Raw genomic sequence first — 21,617 nt, forward strand, 5'->3', positions numbered from 1 at the left:
ACCTTATATTGTTGATTCCAAAGTTACTATTCACACTGATCATGCTGCTATTAAATATCTTATGGAAAATAAAGATGTTAAGCCTAGACTCATTAGATAGGTCTCTTGCTCCAAGAATTTGACTTGCATATTATTGATAGAAAGGGAGCTGAGAACCCCGTTGCAGACAACTTGTCTAGGTTAGAGAATGTTCTTGATGACCCACTGCCTATTGATGATAGCTTTCCTGATGAACAATTAGCGGTCGTTAATGTTTCTCGTACTGCTCCTTGGTATGCTGATTATGCTAATTACATTGTTTCTAAATTTATACCGCCTAGTTTCACATACCAGCAAAACAAAAAGTTGTTTTATGATTTAAGACATTACTTCTGGGATGACCCACACCTTTAGAAAGGAGTAGATGGTGTTATTAGACGTTGTGTGCCTGAGCATGAACAGGAACAGATCCTACGCAAGTGTCACTCTGAATCCTATGGAGGACACCACGCTGGAGATAGAACTGCACACAAGGTACTACAATCTGGTTTTTATTGGCCTACTCTCTTCAAAGATGCTCGTAAGTTTGTCTTATCTTGTGATGAATGTCAAAGAATTGGTAATATTAGTAGACGTCAAGAAATGCCTATGAATTATTCTCTTGTTATTGAACCGTTTGATGTTTGGGGCTTTGATTATATGGGACCTTTTCCTGCCTCTAATGGTTATACACATATTTTAGTTGCTGTTGATTACGTTACTAAGTGGGTAGAAGCTATTCCAACTAGTAGTGCTGATCATAACACTTCTATTAAAATGCTTAAAGAAGTTATTTTTCTGAGGTTTGGAGTCCCTAGATATCTTATGACTGATGGTGGTTCACATTTTATTCATGGTGCTTTCCGTAAGATGCTTGCTAAGTATGATGTTAATCATAGAATCGCATCTCCTTATCATCTGCAGTCTAGTGGTCAAGTAGAGTTGAGCAATAGAGAGCTCAAATTAATTTTGCAAAAGACCGTGGATAGATCTAGAAAGAATTGGTCCAAAAAACTTGATGATGCATTATGGGCCTATAGAACTACATACAAAAATCCTATGGGTATGTCTCCTTATAAGATGGTTTATGGAAAAGTGTGTCACTTACCTCTTGAACTTGAACATAAAGCATATTGGGCTATTAAAGAGCTCAATTATGACTTCAAACTTGCCGGTGAGAAGAGATTGTTTGATATTAGCTCACTTGATGAATGGAGAACTCAAGCCAATGAGAATGCCAAGCTATTCAAATAAAAAGTCAAACGCTAGCATGACAAAAGGATACAAAAGCGTGAGTTTAACGTAGGAGATTATGTGTTATTATTCAACTCTCGTTTAAGATTTTTTGCAGGAAAACTTCTCTCTAAATGGGAAGGTCCTTACGTTATCGAGGAGGTCTATCGTTCTGGCACCATAAAAATCAACAACTTCGAAGGCACAAGTCCGAGGGTGGTAAATGGTCAAAGAATTAAACATTATATTTCAGGTAATCCTGTCAATGTTGAAACTAATATTATTGAAACCGTAACCTCGGAGGAATACATAAGGGACATTTTCCAGAACGTTCCAGACTCCGAAAAGGAATAGGTGTGTGGTACGGTAAGTAAACCGACTCCAAAACAACTCAAATGGCAATTTTTATCAGTTTTGGAATATTTAAGAATTTTAGGAAGAAAGAAGTAGTCCGAAAGGGACACGAGGCCCCCACGAGAGTGGAGGGCGCCCCCCCCCCCTACTGGGCGTGCCCCCTGTCTCGTGGACACCTCGTGTGCCTCCTGGACTCCGTTTTCTTGCACATTGGGTATTTTGGTCGGTAAAAATTCATTATATATACTCCAGAAGGTTTTGACCACCGTATCACGCAAATATCCTTTGTTTTCGTTTCGAGCTGTTTCTGTTTCAGATTTAGAGCAATATGTCGTCTCAGGATTCGGAAGGGGAGAGTTATGTGGCTGATTACCTCGCAAATCCCAAGGTCTATGGGGACTTGGAGCATGATGGCTGAACCTCTGAAGAAGAGGAAGACTATGAGCCTAAAATAAAGGAGGAAACAAGTTCAGACGAAGACGAAGCCCTATTACCTCAGCCTGGGGACATGCATGTGGAGTTTAAAAAGTCAAGCCTCCCTGATAGAGCAAAGAAGCCAAAGGTCGAGTTTATCCCTTTTCGTCTCTTGCAGGAAAATAAACAAGAATTATGTAAAAGAGTATTAAGCCTTGAGCAGGAGATCGAAGACCTAAAGGAGCAAAATATTCTACTCAAGCGTAAATTGAGGAACAAACCCACATCATCAACAACTCCTACTTCACCACCTCCGAGGACATAATCACATGGGTATGGGCACTCCCCTTGGCAACTGCCAAGCTTGGGGGAGATGCCCCGGTATCGTATCACCATCACACTCTTATCTTTACCGTTTTATTTAGTTCGATTCTTTTAGTGGTATCTTGATCTAGTAGATTAAAGTTTTGATATCAAGTAGTTTTGAGTTTTGCTTTGTGATCTCTTTTTGTAATCGAGTCCGTGAGTTATCTATAATAAAGATTAGTGTTGAGTCAAGGGCTTTGCTATGTTGCTATGATCTTGAGAAAGTAGAAAGAATAAAAGGGTTCATATTGATCTTATGAATAGTGATGACTTCACACATAGAAAATATGAGGCATAAAAGTTGTTGAGAGTTGATAAACATACCCTTGGTCATCGTTGCAATTAATAGGAAGTGATAAGGAAAGAGAGGTTCACATATAAATATATTATCTTGGACACCTTTTATAATTGGGAGCACTCATTAAGTATGACATGCTAAAAGAGTCGACGTTGGACAAGGAAGACAACATAATGGTTTATGTTTTCCGACATCTCAGTTAAAGTATATTGTCATTGACCTTCCAAACATGTTGAGCTTGCCTTTCCCCCTCATGCTAGCCAAATTCCTTGCACCAAGTAGAGATACTACTTGTGCTTCCAAATATCCTTAAACCCAGTTTTGCCATGAGAGTCCACCATATCTACCTATGGATTGAGTAAGATCCTTCAAGTAAGTTGTCATGTTGCAAGCAATAAAAATTGCTATTTAAATATGTATGACTTATTAGTGCAGAGAAAATAAGCTTTGTACGATCTTGTTGTGGAAGTAATAAAAGCGACGGACTGCATAATAAAGGTCCACATACAAGGGGCAATATAAAGTGACGTTCTTTTGCATTAAGATTTTGTGCATCAACCCTAAACGCACATGACAACCTCTCCTTCCCTCTGCGAAGGGCCTATCTTTTACTTTATGTTTTTACTTTATGCTTGAGTCAAGGTGATTCTCACCTTTCCCTTTTTCATTTTATCCTTTGTCAAGCTCCTCGTGTTGGAAAGATCATGATATATATATGCAATTGGATGTAAGTTAGCATGGGCTATTATCGTTGACATCACCTAAAGGTGAATACGTTGGGAGGCAACACAATAAGCCCCTGTCTTTCTCAGTGTCCGGCTGAAACTCCATAACCACAAGTACTGCATGAGTGTTAGCAATTGTAGAAGACTACAAGATAGTTGAGTATGTGAACTTGCTGAAAAGCTCTATTGTTGACTCTTTCTGATGTTATGATAAATTGCAGTTGCTTCAATGACTGAGATTATAGTTTATTAGTTCCCAATGAAGTTTTTGAACCATACTGGACATTGTGAATCGATTGTTACTTGAGCATAAGAAATCATATGATAAAATATACTCCCTCCGTTCCTAAATATAAGTCTTTTTAGAGATTTCACTATGGACTAGATACAGATCAAAATGAGTGAATCTACACTCTAAAATATGTCCATATACATCTGTATGAAGTTTGTAGTGAAATCTGTAAAAAGGCTTACATTTAGGAACGGAGGGAGTATATATGTTGTTGTTATAAGAAAGATCATGATGCCCTCATGTCCGTATTTTATTTTTATCGACACCTCTATCTCTAAACATGTGGACATATTTTTCGATTTCGGCTTCCGCTTGAGGACAAGCGAGGTCTAAGCTTGGGGGAGTTGATATGTCCATTTTGCATCATGCTTTTATATCATTATTTATTGCATTACGAGCTGTTATTACACATTATATCTCAATACTTATGGCTATTCTCTCTTATTTTACAAGGTTTACCATGAAGAGGGGAATACCGGCAGCTGGAATTCTGGCTGGAAAAGGAGCAAACATTGGAAACCTATTCTGCACTGGTCCAAAAATCCTGAAACTCCACGGAACATGTTTTTGGAATTTATAAGAATTATTGAGCGAAAGAAATACACCAGGGGCCCACACCCTGTCCAGGAGAGTGGAGGGCGCCCCCCTACTGGGCACGCCCCTATCTCCTGGGCCCCCTGGTGGGCCTCCGGTGTCCATCTTCTGCTATATTAGAGATTTTACCCTGGAAAAAAACGTGGGCAAGCTTACGGGACGAACCGCCGCCACGAGGCGGAACCTTGGCGGAATCAATCTAGGGCTCCGGCGGAGTTGTTCTGCCGGGGAAACTTCCCTCCGGGAGGGCAAATCATCACCAACGTCATCACCAATGATCCTCTCATCGGGAGGGGGTCAATCTCCATCAACATCTTCACCAGCACCATCTCCTCTCAAAACCCTAGTTCATCTCTTGTATCCAATCTTGTATCAAAACCACAAAATTGGTACCTGTGGGTTGCTAGTAGTGTTGATTACTCCTTGTAGTTGATGCTAATTTGTTTACTTGGTGGAAGATCATATGTTCAGATACTTTATGCATATTATTACCCCTCTGATTATGAACATGAATATGCTTTGTGAGTAGTTACGTTTGTTCCTGAGGACATGGGTGAAGTCTTGCTATTAGTAGTCATGTGAATTTGGTATTCGTTCGATATTTTGATGAGATGTATGTTGTCTTTTCCTCTAGTGGTGTTATGTGACGTCGACTACATGATAATTCACCATTATTTGGGCCTAGAGGAAGGCATGGGGAAGTAATAAGTAGATGATGGGTTGCTAGAGTGACAGAAGCTTAAACCCTAGTTATGCGTTGCTTCGTTAGGGGCTGATATGGATCCATATGTTTAATGTTGTGGTTAGGTTTACTTTAATACTTCTTTTGTAGTTGCAGATGCTTGCAATAGGGGTTAATCATAAGTGGGATGCTTGTCCAAGTAAGGGCAATACCCAAGCACCGGTCCACCCACATATCAAATTATCAAAGTACCGAACGCGAATCATATGAACATGATGAAAACTAGCTTGACGATAATTCCCATGTGTCCTCGGGAGCTCCTTTCTCATTATTAGAAATTGTCTAGGCTTATCCTTTGCTACATAGAGGATTGGGCCACCTTGCTGCACTTTATTTACTTTATTTACTTGTTACTCATTACCATTTATCTTATCACAAAACTATCTATTACCTACAATTTCAGTGCTTGCAGAAAAAACCTTACTGAAAACCGCTTATCATTTCCTTCTGCTCCTCGTTGGGTTCGACACTCTTACTTTCGAAAGGACTACGATAGATCCCCTACACTTGTGGGTCATCACCCCCCTGGGTCAATGACAGGTGGGGCCCAGCCTGCTAATTAACTAGGATTAGTACTAATTATAATTAGTTAAACTAATGACACTGACACGTGGGACCCACTGGTCAGGGTTGACCTGGACCGTCCCTGTTGACCACTGACGTCACCCTGACGTAATGCTGAGTAATTTATTTACTGGAATTATTCTTATACGGGAAATTCCAAAGAATACCACAAACTTCAAAAAATCATAGAAATTAATCTGTAGCTCCAAATGCAAAGTTTTATATATGAAAAATGATCAGAAAAATCCAACCTATCCATCTGTACTAGTTTCATGCATGTTTAAACAAGTTAACCTGCTGTTTAGTGCAGAACAAGATAAAGCACTTTAAAGGGCCATGTATGAGCTTGAAACTTGAATCTTTGATTCAAAATGGTTCAAACTCATCTGGTCTTAGTTGCATTAGCCCAATACACTCATTTTGCCATGTCTCATGCATGCATCATATTGTTGCATATTGTTTGGTGATGATTGTGTATCGGTGCTCTCTGCGGCAGGTTCTGCCCCCGAGGAATATCGCGAATACCCTAACGAAGAGCAATACCAGTCCACGGACCTGCAAGACAAGCAACCAACCATTTGATCATATCGATACAATACAATGTTCTCGCTTCTGCTCTTTTTTACTGTATTAAGACAACGCGATTCAAACTGTTGTGTGCTACGGTAGCTGAACCCATTTCCTCTGCATGACCTGTCATTGCCACAGTAGCTAGATGAAACCCACTAGCATGTGTAGGAGTTGATTGAGCCATGTGTATGTGTTGTTCCTACCTTGCTATGCCTGCTATGCTTAGAGTCGTGTCAGGTCTGGTTCATCTGGGTGATGGGCTAGAGTGAAATGATCATGTCGATAATGAGAGTGATGTGTTGAACACGATTTGGTAAAGGTATCGATGAGAGGCCATGTAGAAGTACATGGTGGGTTGTTTCATTGAAGCCGTCGTTAAGCACTGAGATTTGTATGTTTGATTTAAGATTCAACTACTACCATGCATTGGGCCCGAAACCAATGGACCCTCTCAGCTTCTTATTCACCCTAGTCCTCTGTCCAGGAGTTGCAAGTAGTTTCTAGTGTTTGTAGCTTACTGGAGGCCGTGGGCAGCACTGACCCGCAGGGTGGGCTGTGATGCGGTAGGTACGTGGCACGGTGTACCGAATGCCCGTTAGGTATCTCGGGAACCCTGCACACATCGTTCGGGGCCGTATGTGGAAATCTCGGTCGGACTCCCTGCGGATGGAACCTGAATAGGCGATAAACCTGGACTAGAGACTTAGGTGTTTAGGTAGGTCGTGGCCGACACCCACGTTGGGCTTCCACTTGAAGGTTGCCGAGTACATGTCGTGTAAACGACGGTAAGTGGTCAGAGCGTGTATGAAGAAGTACACCCCTACAGGGTTAACATCATCTATTCAAATAGTCGCGTCCGCGGTAAATGACTACTTGGTTGCCTATACAGTTCATAGATAAGTAAATGGATACTACTAAAAGCCTCAAGATAAGCGTGAGTGCCGAGGATGGCTCTTCCGTAGGATGACGGAGGTGGATCCTCGGTAGTGTATTGAAGTGGTGAGTAGTGGACTCGAGTGCGCAAAACCATTTTAAGTTGGAATCTCGTAAGATAGCTTAGCCAAAGAGTCAAAGCTGGCTTGCTGCAATGACCCAACCAATCCTTCTTGATAATGTGCATGTATGTAAGATCTGTTGTAAGTCTTGCTGATTACCTTTGTACTCATGTTGCTTAATTTACGTTTTACAGAAGATGCTGCAACCCCTTCTGATGGGTTCTTCATAGACGTCGATGTCGACGAGTAGGCTGAAGCCCAGGTGGTGATCCTGAGCTCACGATGGACCATGTAGTATAGTCAGGCTTATCCAAGCCTCTTTTATTTCCTAGTTGTCCGTACATAGACAAGTTACTTCCGCTGTTGGCTTGTATGTTTGTATGACTTGAATGCTGGGTCGTGTGACCCGTACTTGTGTGTATGTTACGTATGGCTCTCTGAGCCTTTAAATAAAGTACTTGTGTTGTAGAGTCATGTTGTGATGCCTTGTTGCATTTGCACATATCGAGCATATTGTGTGTATGATTGAAATGCTTGGTATGTGTGGGACCTGACTATCTAGTTGTTTATCCTTAGTAGCCTCTCTTACCGGGAAATGTCTCCTAGTGCTTCCACTGAGCCATGGTAGATTGCTACTGCTCCGGAACACTTAGGCTGGCCGGCATGTGTCCTTCTTCGTTTCTGTGTCTGTCCCTACGGGAAAATGTCACGCGATGAATACCGGAGTCTTGTTAGCCCGCTACAGCCTGGTTTACCGGAGTCCTGCTAGCCCAGTGCTACAGCCTGGATTCACTCGCTGATGACCAACACGTTCGTTGCTGGGTCATGTATGTCTGTCCCTGTAAGTTAATGCCACTTTGGGTTTACGACTAGCCATGTCAGCCCGGGCTCCTTTGTCATATGGATGCTAGCGACATTATCATATACGTGTGCCAAAATGTGCAAACGGTCCCGGATAAGGTAAGACGTCACCCGTGAAAATACCGTGCGTGAGGCCGCAAAGTGATATGAGGTGTTACATGCTAGATCGATGTGCCATTGAGTCGGGGTCCTGACATTTATCTTTCATAGACTCCTACTACTTTGGCTTCGGCTTTCGAGACTTATAATATGACTTTGTAAGGGCTTCCTCTCTAAAAAAACTATGAGACATGCATGGTGACTTTGTAAATTCAAGATGTTGTGCCGTTTAAAAAAAAAGCTGTATGCTGACTTTGTAAATCTCAAGATGTTGTGCCATCTTCTAAAAGAAATTGTGCCGTCTCAAGGTTTGCACATCATGTGCATTTTTTTTTTAGAAAAAGTCCTTGTACGACGAACCGAAGCCACCGCCGCTAAGGCGATGCGTCAGCCGATCCTCATCACAAAATAATACAGAGAAAAATGCCCCGAGAAAACACAAGTAATTAACGGGAGGAGAGGGAGCGAGATAAGAGTCGTCGCAGCGGAAGGAGAGAGAAACAAAGGTGGTAGATGTGAGCCACCCTCTTTGTATCCCTCGCCAACTTCTCCTACCAACTTCTTTTCCTCTCTCCTCGTCTCGCGGCCGCTGCCGCCTTGCCTTGGGCCGCCTTTTCCTACTGCCGCCGCCGGCCGGCCGAAGCCGCCGGTACGTACTCGCCGTTCTTGCCAGCCCCTGTTGAACGTCGCGCCGCATTGATTCTGGTCGCCGTTATGGTTATTGAATTACAGGTCCCGTATGTAGGATTGGCTGCCTTTCTTGTTTCCGTGAATCCGCGCCTGTTCTTGGCCGTGACGATGCTTGTTTGCTTGCTCCATAATCTTATCTTGTGCGTTCTTGTTGGTTGAGTTCTTCTGCGTTTGGATTGGAAGGTGGCGGTGGTTGGGGCCTGGTGGGGACAGACTTGTAGAAAATTCTTGCGTCCTTGAGGGGTTCTTTGGATTCCTCGATTGGGTTGTTGGGTGGTTGGGCGGGGCTTCTCGGTCCTGTGTTTGCGATTTATTGATTTATGAAGTTTTCTCTGTTCGGTTCATGGCACTGGATGTAATCGGGATTCGTGGCATGAAGATTTGGTAGAATTACATCAATTGATATTATGATAATTGTCACTAAAACATTATTTTGATTGGCAAGTGTTGTCTGTTCTTGATTTGACGGTAGATTCTGTAATTATCTGTAACCGAACCTGTATTTGGAGTTGCATTGCAGGCTTGTGATATGTGATGATTTTTTTAGACTTCACTATTAGGAACCTCTATAATTCTTGGAATTTCCGATGTGTAGCAGGATTCTGTAGGCCCTGGAGTCTAGTGTGTTTGGTCAGTTGTGGTAACTAGTATCAATGACTAGTACAACACCTTACGGAAACTCCAACGTGGATCACCAAATGTCCGACCGTATGGTCCGGACACTTTTGGTGTCCATCTAACGGGTGGTCACCAAATTTGTCGGGACCTGTCCGGACGTCTGAAATCCTGCATAACGGCACCAAACGGGGGAGGTTTTGGCGAGTCCAGACGTCTGCAACGTCGGATTCTGACGCCCACCCACACATTAAGAGCGGACATGACCGGCCGGCTGCCCGCATTCACGCTGGCTGACCGACCATCCGCCTACCTGGCATTCATAGGGATGAGCCCGAGAAGCCTACTCGGGCGCTCCGCATTCAACCCGGCACTCTGCCTGCCTCGGCTATTTAAGCCAGCCGCCCACGGCCCAAAACCCTGCCCCTTCGAGCCCTTCTCCCACTGTCCAACCACCCATCCGTCGTCACCATGGCCTGGTCCTTTGCTATGTGGTACATGAGCCTCACGGCGGCCGGCTGTGCCCAAATCAAGGCGGAGGCCCAACGCCAATTCTGCATCAATTGATATTATTCATGTTCGATGTTTGTCCTCCCAGGTCTGCATCTTGTTATACTTGTAATGGTTTCAGAATGCACAAATGGAAGTTCTATGTCTTGTAACAGTGAATACTTGATTGGAATTTTGGCGGGTGGTGTTCCTGTGCTAAGGAATTGAAGATAACTTATGAGTTTCTTATTATGCTTATTATGGCCATACAGTATGATTAGGTTCCATTCAATGTGTTAGTAGCTTATGATACTAAGAAATGAGTGAGGTGTTCTGCATACATTTGTTTGAGGCAACTAAACAATCTATTAAGATGGTAGAGTGCTTACCAGATGCATGATGGAATTGCACTGAGTGCTATTTGATTGAACATATTTAACACATATAATTTAGCTACTTTATTGTGGGCCTGATGACTATCTTTCTAAGCGGAGTCACTTGGTTTTTTCTCTAAGTTTCAACCTTGTTATTTGTGAAGGGCCTGAATTTTGCTCAGTGTTGTTTATCCTACCTTGTTTTTTCTCTAGTATTGAATCTTTCATGTGATCCCTGTCCCTGGCACACAATTTAAGTGGGTGATAATTGTTAGAAGTGTGGTTTATGGTTAGCAACATACAACTTCTTACCGTGTTAGAAGTCTATGGAAGCGTTGAACAAATAGTCGAGGATTATTGTATTGCTTCTTCGAACATGGGTGATATTATTGTTTATGAGCAGTAGTCACGGCCAATAAGAACAGTGTTACACAGCACTGGTATTGTTTAGTATACAGTTGAGCATATTAGTAAGGATAGCATAATCAGAACTTCAGAAGCCCTTGAGTACTTGCACTCCATTTGTTGCTTTCTCAAAGTCTCCGCTTCTAACTCCATACTGTTTGCTTAACCAATTCTTTATTAATTACTTTGATTTGTTTAGTATATTCTCATATTTGGGACCCTATTGCAGGTGGCAGTTCAAGTATGGTTAGCTTGAGGAGACGTCGACTATTGGGTCTTTGTTCTGGTAAGACAAACTCATTACACCGTGAAACATCTTGCTGATATGTTGTAAAGAATCATTTAGATTCTGTTGTAAAGAATTGTTAAGAGAATCTATGTTGTGAAAATGTGTAAATATTTTTAGTTTTATGTATAATATGCTGTCAAAACATGGCTTTTCATCATACTGATCAGTTCAATTCCTGTATTCGATTGAACCTTCTAGTATATCCTATGTGGTAAATTATTCCAGATAAAAGAAAATAAATTGTACATAAAGAGCTATAGCTAGCTTTAATCTGTTCTTGTTCTATATATAGCGAGCTTTTGTGAAACTTGCATTCAAAGAATATAGTAGGGTGCTCCATGGCCCACATGTAAATATGTTTGGTACTTCTGTAAACACTGAAGCGGGAGGTGTGAGTAGTTATGGGATGATAGAATGTATGGAGAGCATGTGTTGTCAAGCGGGATATCCAATTGCGAATTAATTGCTGCCGGTACAAGCACGGCGGTTAAAAACAATTTTGGCAGGAACTGCTGGTACCGACCTGATGGGACCATAATTGGATGCGGCGTGACACAATATTTCTGTTCCAAGGTTTGCAATGGTGGGAATGGTAATAGATTAACCATTTCATGATAATGGGCATGCTTATTATATACTATGTTTTTAAGGCGGTAAGGCGAGGCGAGGCGCTGGGGGGGCGCCTCACTGCCTAAGCGGTAAGGCATAAGGAGAGGCGACGCCTTAGACACATACATATATAATAGATGGCAGCCAATTAGGAGATTTAACTACTAGCATTGACATCATAAATTGTACATACATATATAACAGATGGCAGCCATTTAGGAAATTTAACAACTAACATTAACATAATTAGTTGTTGCCAAATCATAGGCCTCAAATCATCTTCTGTATATGACAGAACGGCGCCTTTGAACTTCAGCTTCATCCTTCTCATCAATATATCGCTCCATAGCTTTAAACTTTCTAGTGTTTAAGGATTTGCGCATCTATCCTAATCTCCATAGATGCCTCGGGACACATATCTGCATCACTACAACCCCCAGAAAGGTGCTGCTTCAGCCTTCTCACTCCAGCATGGACTATCTTGCCACACAATTTACACTGGAGTAAATCTTTCCTCTCTAAATCTGGCCAGAACCCATACTTCCAAACTGGATCATCTGATGTAGCTCTTCTCCTAGGATCCATCAGAGCAGGGACACCTCGCTGCTGCAGCAACACTGAGAAAAGACCCAATCAACCGTCAAAGAGAGAAGAGCCAAATCACTAGAGCAAGCAGACAAGCATGGGGAAGGAGAGAAGCGATGGTGGGGTTGCTGCCTTGTGGATGGAGAAGCAGATTTGGGAGCAAACAGATGCAGAGGAGGAGCAGGCAAGCAGCCAAGCACATCTACAGATCTACCTACAATGCAGGAAGAAACAGAGTACTAGGAGGGGTAGAAGAAAATTCAGAGGAGGCCGGGGTAGAAGTGAGATGAGAACGGGAGCCACACCTTTCTGTTGCGCCAGAGTTGGAGGGAGAGCTGAGCCCGGCGAGGAGGGGCACAGATCGGAGCTGTAGAGGAAGGAGCCGCCGCCAAAGGTCAGAGAGGAGAGAAGGAAACGCTATCGGCAAGTTTTTTGAGTCGCCGACTAATCGCCTAGTCGTCGCGCCGTGACTGGCTTGCGCGGGCGACTTGGCTCGCGGAGCGAGTCGCCCGAGTCGCTGGCTCAACCGCGATTTTCTGCGATTAATCGCTGCGATTAGTCGATTAATTGACTTGCTGGCTCAACAGAGAGAGGGAAAGGGAGGGAGCTCGGGAGGAGAGGAAGCCATGGCGCTCGCGGCCGTGACCTAGGAACCGCCGCCGCAGCTCGCCGGCGATGCACCCCCTTCAGATCGACGGCGGCTGGACCTCCGCGGCGACGGCCGTGACCTCGAGCGAGGCTGCGGCGGCGCAGACTAAGGCGGGGGAGGAGGAGATGAAGCTGCAGGACTGAGCCGGAGGCGGGTGAGGCTGGGGAGGAGGCGGGGGAGGGAGAGGAAGCGGGGGAGGAGGCGCCGCCTCTCCTCGCCGGCGGCGCAGAGGAAGAAGTTCGAGGGGAGAGGCGCAGTTGAAGGAGTGCGGGCTGGCAGCGCTAGGTTTAGCGAGTGGATGAGGGCCGGGAGTGGTTAGCTGGGCCGTGCTGGGCCTGTTTGGCCTGATAACTTTGCTTATCTGGCATTAATGGGCTATGCAAAGGAGGGAAATAGGTGCGGGAGTGCACTGTACTGCCATGGCGACTTGGGGCGATTAGTCCAGGCAAGTCATTGACTCAAGCTAGCAAGCCACTAGCCGTAGCCTTGGCGACTTGGCTTGACTCGGCGACTCAAAAACCTTGCCTATCTGGTGGATTGGACGATTGGTTCAATCCTCTCTGTCCCGCCCTTCGCCTTATACCTGTTCGTACTCGCGCGTGAGCCCAATATTTCCAGCGAAAGCCCGCGAAAGCTTCCCACGTGGGCCACTCTTTCCCGCCTGGAAGCAGCCCATGGCGTCCGATCTGGCCCAAGGCGCCGCCCTACGCGCCTAGGCGGACGATTCAGACGCCCTAGGATCTAAAGCGGATGCTTTACGACGATGTGTAAGGCAGGTTCGACGCCTTGCCATCGGAGGGCGCCCCGACGCTAAGGCGTCGCCTAAGCGACGCTTCACAGAAGCCTTAAAAACAGAGATTGTATACTCATGAAACTGAGTGTAAATTGACAAAATGACAAGGCAAAGCTTCCATTCTTTTCATAATTCTTTGATGATGTATATAACTGTTTTTTGGGGGTTGTTTAGAGACCAAATTTCACCACTTGACCATCTGTGTGTGAAGGTAGCAGCTTGTTTGTTTATAAGTCAAAACTCTGCCTTGCACCATGTAAATTTGTATGAATTAGACATGATGCTTTGGTTTAATTGTAGATGTCCATTCTGTCAGGTGGGGCTCACGTTGAATCCCCTTGAGTGATTTAGCAATGGTTAGAGGCCAGTTAGGATGATATTTGAGGCATATTATAGCTGGCTTACTCGTTGCAATTTGTGGCGTACCCGAGCTGGCTAAGTTGTCCAAGCCAGGAGGTGACTTCTCACAAGGGTATCTCTGATGTACCTTGTTTTTTTCGAAAAGGGGGGACTCCCCGGCCTCTGCATCAGAACGATGCATACGGCCACATTTATAGATAAATAAAGAGGTTCAACAAGGTCTTATAGTCTGAAAACAAAATGACGACAAGCTCACAAAGAGCCACAACGCCAAAAACAAAAGGCCCAAAAGCCACAACCGGCTGGCATAACAAAGATAGGTAAACTAATCGCCTATCCTATTACATGACCGCCATCCAAACCGGTTGAAGATATCCTGCGCTACCATCTCCCACCGGACAGATCCAGTAACCAAACGCTCCCTGGCCTCCGTCGGAGTGAGTAACGACCACATACGGATCAGCGCAGTAGCTCGGAATAAAACCTGCAATGTTAGGTCACAAGGAAGCAGCTTATCCATTCCGCCTCGACTAGTCTACTTGGTTGTCGACACAGCACTTCGACTCAACTCCTGCTGTAGTCGATCGACCTCTCGACTTGCCTTTGACTATTCTTGACTAGTCAAGGGCTTTTAGTTGAGTGACTGGTCAAAAGGCCCACTTATTAGGTTTGTCTAGGAGCATAAGGCTTTACTCCGTGGAGTATGCGCTCTAAACATAGCTCTTTGTACAGCAGGCTGCACAACGGGCCACTTCTAGCAGGCCGCGGCTGGCGGTCGTCATTGTTGCAGTTGTTTCAGCTCTGCTCCTCCTCTATCTCTACTCCTCCGCCTGCTCTGCTCCTCCCCCAACTAAAGCACTCTGCTCCTTCAATATTTGCGTATCATACTAGTATTTGTGCTATCTACTTCCTCGACTACTTGAACACTAAACGTGACTAGTCACGACTAGTTTATGAGTTGGTAAGTGGGGTCTCGTCTTGACTCATTGACTCACCATGTTGGCTTCTTATGCACTTGAAGGTCACATCAGACACGCCTAGGACAAAAACCTACCTACCGCACTGGATAAATCTGCATAAAATGCAGCTTCCTGCATGTCAACATGCCATTGCCACCTCCCTGCATAGCCAAGTGCTATCAAACCGGGTGCAGGGTGGTCAATTTGTCTAATTTATATTGTAGGGAGTGGAAATTTCATTTCCAAATGTGCAGGCTGCCAATTTGCAGAAACAGATGCTGAAAAGTAGAAGTGACTCATGTTGAATAAATCATACAAGAGCACTATTTATAGAGCGGGACATCTTTTTTTTCCTTTGCCATGTAGGGCCATCTTTTTTTCCAGGATTACATCATTCATTTTCAGAAAAGTGGTATCAATTGTTCTGGCACTCCTGTAACCTGTTATCATTTTACATTCCCAAGCAACAGACTATTAGAAAAAATTGGCAATAACATACGTGTACACATTTCATATTCATATATGTATGTGCAAATAGTCAGGAAACATTTGTGGAGTAGAACCCGATTTGTGCACTAATACTGAGAAGTTGATGGAAATAAACCTTTGTGAGTACAACTCTGCTATGTAGGTTGCTGGTGGAATCTGCAGGACTTATAGGTTAACTATTGGTTTGATGAATAATGGAAATAGCTTCCCAAGACTGTTGGATTTTTTTCCAGACCACCATTATATTATTGTTATCATTTTTCTTCCCACTATTGGAACCCAAATTAGGTAGGATCATTTACATAAAATAATAATTGTACAGGTCAATGAACTCGGTATGTATTTGGGATCTTTTGAACAGCTCATCAGTTTAGATTTTGTTTCAGGCAAAGATTCATTGCCAGTTGATCTTCCTAAGCCTGTTGAGAATGAAAAGCATGGGGAAGTTGAACATGCAAATGTCAATCCGCTCAGTGTGCACCCACTGCCCTTGGTAAGTCTATTTTTAATGCTATTGAAAGCTTGTTTACAATGGCAAGGATTGCCTTGCTTCATGAAGAAACCGTTTGCTGCAGACCAGGACTTCTGACGTACTTCCAGAATCCTCAAATGGTTCCGACTCTCTGAAAGAAGAGAAAAACCAATACTATCCAGGTTTGTACTTTTTCTTACATAGTATTCTCGGTATTTCTTGTAACCGTATACAGTGCATAATATTTGTGGTCACTTTATATGGAGGTGATGTGTTCTAGAGTTACATATAAAGTTTCCAAGCAAATTAGGATTCGTTAACAGAATATGTATCAGTTTTCATGCACTATATTTTCGCAAAACTATCGTTAAGTTGATGACAGAGTTGTGATCTCATTGCCAAAAAGGCATTCTACAGTCTAAGTTTGATTAGATTTGGCTCCAGTATAAACTACTCCCTCCGTCCCATAATATCTTGTAATAACATCTGATATTATGGGACGGAGGGAGTAGTTTATACTGGAGCCAAATCTAATCAAACTTAGACTGTAGAATGCCTTTTTGGCAATGAGATCACAACTCTGTCATCATGTAATAACATCTGATATTATGGGATGGAGGGAGTACAAAGCAAGTCATGTTTGACTTTCTTCGTCTCTTAATGGTTGAACCACCAAGCAGTTTTCATACAATTAGATAACATTTTGTATTAGCATGATTTATCTTACCTTCATCCTCGTCAAAGATTGCATGATATGCGTGTTGAACATAAAAAATTACTCTATAGCTAATCAGCACATTTTGTTTCGGCTTTTCTTACCATTTTAGGTAAGGAGATTAAGCGCAGAAAGCGACATAGAAGAAAGCAGTATGTGGACCAAGAGCCATGCATAATGAGAGGGGTCTATTTCAAAAATATGAAATGGCAAGCTGCTATAAAAGTTGACAAGAAACAAATTCACTTGGGTACTGTTGGAACACAGGATGAGGCAGCCCGGCTATATGATAGGTATTATCTGGACTAAGCTTTACTGTTATTGGTAGAACTCGGGGATGACATCAACCCTCCCGATCTCAGATCATAGGGGTGCTCGATGAGAGGCCAGCCCCAAAGCTACGGATTGATACGAATAAGGAGACTGGGACGTAGGTTTACTTTGAGTTTAATTCGTTCCTTATATTCAGAATGACCATTCCTGGCAGTTTACCCCTAAGTTGTGGGCTAAGCCAAATACAAGTCTAAACTAATATCATCTAACTGAAAGGAATTATCTGGATTGAGCTTTCTTGTGAGCTTTGATCATAATATCTCCCCTCCTGTTTTCAAACAGCTTGTCCTCAAACTGGACTGATAGATGGTTGTCACAGTAGGAGGAGAGGCCTTCCACAGAAACAACAACAGCTGAAAGGCCTAGTCTTTCTTGCCAACATGTTCATCATAATCGGGAACAATCTAGATAGCCAGGAGCTGCTTGCAATGATGACCAGCACATAACTTCTATCACAGATGAAACAAAGAGCTGGACTTCGTCGCATGTTCGTCTTTGTACGAGTCAGCCGTTTGAATGGCTTGGATCCTATGGATGCTGTTGATGCTGAGCTCTCTGCTGGTGCGGCTGGTGCCATTGTTGTCATTCCATAACGCATGGGATGCCCTAGGACAGAAGCTACAGCTTGGTGCTCCCCTTACAATAACAAATCCAATTTCAAAGGGACTTCCTCCCCGGGTTGAGAAAACTTTTCTTCTTCCAATTCTTCTTTTCTTCATTCAACTCAGTTAAAAAAAAGATACCTGAAAATACTTCAATTGGTATGCGCAAGAAATAGGCCAATTTGGCAGCTTTTTGTTCAATTTCTCGTGGATTAAAAAACTTATCATCAGTACGAATCAAGGGAATGATCCCCTAGCTCCGGGTTTCCATACTTATCAAAAGCTCAATTTTGTACTGGATCGGGCATCCTATTAATAAACCCATTTGGACAGATTTATCAGATTGGGATATTCTTGATCAATTTGGTAGGATATGTAGAAATCTTTTTCATTATCATAGTGGATCTTCGAAAAAATGGACTTCGTATTGACTAAAGTATATACTTCGACATTCATGCGCTAGAACTTTAGCTCGTAAACAGGCCCATGTCCTCATCAAGTGTTGCTGGTTTGGAGAGGCTTTACCTGAGTCTTGAGTTTATCAGGAGCGGGATAAGCATGTTATACCCTCTGGTAGGCCAGGACGAAGCCGTGGTAGCGGCGACAACAGCGGTCTCCTCAACGGCCTTGTCAGCAGCGGCCTTCTCGGCAGCGAGTCTCTCGGCTTCGTTGGACATGGTCATGATGAAGGTGACGCGGATGTAGACGATGTAGTGGACGTAGATGAACGGCAGCGAGAGTTGTGTAGGAGACGCTCCACTAAAACCTAATCGCCCCTCTCCCGTACAGGATCTCGAGAGGCGGGGTTTCGGAGGCCTGCTCTCACGTCAACCGTGTACATGGTGGACGGGATGGGATCACCAGCGGCAGCAGCAGCAAAAGGAACGACAGTGGACGGTGGGCGTGGAGGCAGAGCAGATGCGATATGTTCTTCTGGTGGCGGCTAGGGTTGCTGACGCCTCCACTATCGGGTAGGAGGACGTGGGCTGGACCCACAGAGTCGGTGACAGCCCACGATCCGACTTCTCAGATTCGTGGCGCGTCTGTTACTCCTTTTCTGACCGCCAAAAATTAAGCGCATTGGTGTGAGGTTGGCTTGGCTCATTCCCGCAATCCGCGCGCGTCGCGGTGAGGCTGGCGGCGGAGGAGGAGCGCGCGGGGACGGGAAAGACGTTGCATATTTGTTAATAAAGGGCATCCTCCTGGAGCGTGGGAAAGACGTTGCCAGATGGGATCGTGTGTGTGGACAGAAAGGCTCAGCTTGGGCCTGATCTGGGAGGGGTGTTGCTGCCGCTTGACAAGAGCGGCCCGATCTGAGGGCGATGCTGACCAGCGGGAGTTTCCATCTGTGATTAAAGGAATTGGTCAAGAGTAGAGAGTAGAGATCGACTGGCAAAGACGGAAAAAATCGATTGAGATAGAGAGAGAACTCGATCGGTAGAGAGGACAAGTCGCAGCATCCTGAGGAGACCTAAACCTAGGCTCTAATACATGTTATGGATGCAACTTAATTCATTGCTTCATTTTCAGAATAACCACCCCTAACATTATATAGTCACGATTTACAAGAGTCCCTAACTTGTAGGCTATAGTCAAATACAAATATAAACTATCTACTAAAAGAAAATAACAGATTGATCTTTCCTATCTAGCTTTCCTGCGCCTGGGCCATTACGGTTGTGTACATATGCATGGTTATGTTTAATACTTCTGGCATAGCTTGGTGCCCATAGCTTGAACGTCAGTGCCCTGGGTGGTATCCAAAGCAATGAGTTAGTCTAGTTTAATACTTCTGGCATAGTCTATACTACTTAATTCAAAAGGTTAACAATATATTTTAGGATTACAACAACAACAACAACAACAACAAAGCCTTTAGTCCCAAACAAGTAGGGGTAGGCTAGAGGTGAAACCCATAAGATCTCGCGACCAACTCATGGCTCTGGCACATGGATAGCTAGCTTCCACGCACCCCTGTCCATAGCTAGTTCTTTGGTGATACTCCAATCCTTCAGGTCTCTCTTAACGGACTCATCCCATGTCAAGTTCGGTCTACCCTGACCTCTCTTGACATTCTCCGCACGCTTTAGCCGTCCGCTATGCACCGGAGCTTCTGGAGGCCTGCGCTGAATATGCCCAAACCATCTCAGACGATGTTGGACAAGCTTCTCTTCAATTGGTGCTATCCCAACTCTATCTCGTATATCATCATTCCAGACTCTATCCTTCCTCGTGTGGCCACACATCCATCTCAACATACGCATCTCCGCCACACCTAACTGTTGAACATGTCACCTTTTAGTCGGCCAACACTTAGCGCCATACAACATTGCGGGTCGAACAGCCGCCCTGTAGAACTTGCCTTTTAGCTTTTGTGGCACTCTCTTGTCACAGAGAATGCCAGAAGCTTGGCGCCACTTCATCCATCCGGCTTTGATTCGATGGTTCACATCTTCATCAATACCCCCATCCTCCTGCAGCATTGACCCCAAATATTGAAAGGTGTCCTTCTGAGGTACCACCTGCCCATCAAGGCTAACCTCCTCCTCCTCACACCTAGTAGTACTGAAACCGCACATCATGTACTCGGTTTTAGTTCTACTAAGCCTAAACCCTTTCGATTCCAAGGTTTGTCTCCACAACTCTAAACTTCCTACTTACCCCCGTCCGACTATCGTCAACTAACACCACATCATCCGCAAAGAGCATACACCATGGGATATCTCCTTGTATATCCCTTGTGACCTCATCCATCACCAAGGCAAAAAGATAAGGGCTCAAAGCTGACCCCTGATGTAGTCCTATCTTAATCGGGAAGTCATCAGTGTCGACATCACTTGTTCGAACACTTGTCACAACATTATCGTACATGTCCTTGATGAGGGTAATATACTTTGCTGGGACTTTGTGTTTCTCCAAGGCCCACCACATGACATTCCTCGGTATCTTATCATAGGCCTTCTCCAAGTCAATGAACACCATATGCAAGTCCTTCTTTTGCTCCCTGTATCTCTCCATAAGTTGTCGTACCAAGAAAATAGCTTTGGGTTTCGTCTCCATAAGAGTGACCGAGTTTTTACGTTGGCTTGCCAAGCCTATCACAACCCTCCTCCTTCACCCGTGCTTGGGACCGGCTAACAATATATTTTAGGATTACCATTTACAAAACAATATACTTGCAAGTAATATGTATAGTTGTGTAATGATTAGAGAAAGTTATTCGTATATATAATGGTTAGGCAGTACTAATATGGTAGAAGATCACTGCCCAATGGCCAAGGCAAAGTCCGCTTCATGTTCATTTGGCAATATGCACTATAAGTTCTACAGAAAAGCAAGCTGTTTCTCAGAACTTGTGGAAGGGCGTATGCATAATTCTGCAATGCTTAATTCTTTTGGCAACAAGAAGCCAATGACTAACCATGCTAGTAAAATTCCCTAAATATTTTGGTCCTTGGGCTTAAGTTGCAAGTATTAGTCTCTACTATTACAATGTTCTGTAGAAACCTAATGGCAGCTATGTCTCCCTAGATACTTTCGTACTGTTGGTTCTTTATTTTGGTCAAGTGATATGGATGTCTGGCATGCTTTCATGATTCCGCACCATTTTCTTTTCTAAGGGGATATTCAATACCTTGACAAGTCAAGCTTTTTCTCTACGTGCAGGGCTGCTTTTATGTGTGGAAGAGAGCCCAATTTTGAACTTTCTGAGGAAGAGAAAAACGAACTGGTTAAGTACACATGGGACGATTTCCTGGCAATAACACGCAACACCATAACCAGCAAAAGTGAGACTTGTCATGAAGTATTTTGTTAGTCATCACTTGGCAAAAATGACTGCAATAGCATAGCATAATTTGTCTTTGTTTCCTTGTCTCCAGAACAAAGAAAGGTTGGGTCGCTAAGGCATAATAAGGCAGACTTGTTCATAGGAGATACTGAGATGGTCAATGGTGGCGGGTCTTCGAACTCAGATGATGGAGATGTTGACACATCGATATCCTAGATCGCCGCCAGGACATGGACACCCAAATGGAGTCCGTCCCACAGATTCATTCCGATCC

General features: G+C 43.9%; 1 protein-coding gene across 1 annotated transcript; it reads left to right on the forward strand.

Moving 5' to 3' along the window:
- Nucleotides 1-8,618: 8,618 nt before the first annotated feature.
- Nucleotides 8,619-21,611, forward strand: LOC119323149 (ethylene-responsive transcription factor-like protein At4g13040). The gene is made up of 7 exons (XM_037596730.1): nucleotides 8,619-8,774; nucleotides 10,928-10,984; nucleotides 15,818-15,924; nucleotides 16,007-16,085; nucleotides 16,731-16,911; nucleotides 21,220-21,341; nucleotides 21,435-21,611. The coding sequence occupies exons 2-7, from the start codon at nucleotides 10,942-10,944 to the stop codon at nucleotides 21,557-21,559; spliced, it is 657 nt and encodes a 218-aa protein (XP_037452627.1). The 5' UTR covers nucleotides 8,619-8,774; nucleotides 10,928-10,941; the 3' UTR covers nucleotides 21,560-21,611.
- Nucleotides 21,612-21,617: the final 6 nt, after the last annotated feature.

This window comes from Triticum dicoccoides, chromosome 6B (genome assembly GCF_002162155.2).
Source record: "Triticum dicoccoides isolate Atlit2015 ecotype Zavitan chromosome 6B, WEW_v2.0, whole genome shotgun sequence".
Classification (NCBI taxonomy): Eukaryota; Viridiplantae; Streptophyta; class Magnoliopsida; order Poales; family Poaceae; genus Triticum; species Triticum dicoccoides.

Excerpts from the sequence above, each read along its gene's own strand:
- LOC119323149 (XM_037596730.1), top strand. The coding sequence starts at position 10,942 with ATGGTTAGCTTGAGGAGACGTCGACTATTGGGTCTTTGTTCTG. Across the intron at positions 15,925-16,006 it reads GTGTGCACCCACTGCCCTTG|ACCAGGACTTCTGACGTACT; the intron begins GTAAGTCTATTT and ends CGTTTGCTGCAG. Across the intron at positions 16,912-21,219 it reads GCAGCCCGGCTATATGATAG|GGCTGCTTTTATGTGTGGAA; the intron begins GTATTATCTGGA and ends CTCTACGTGCAG.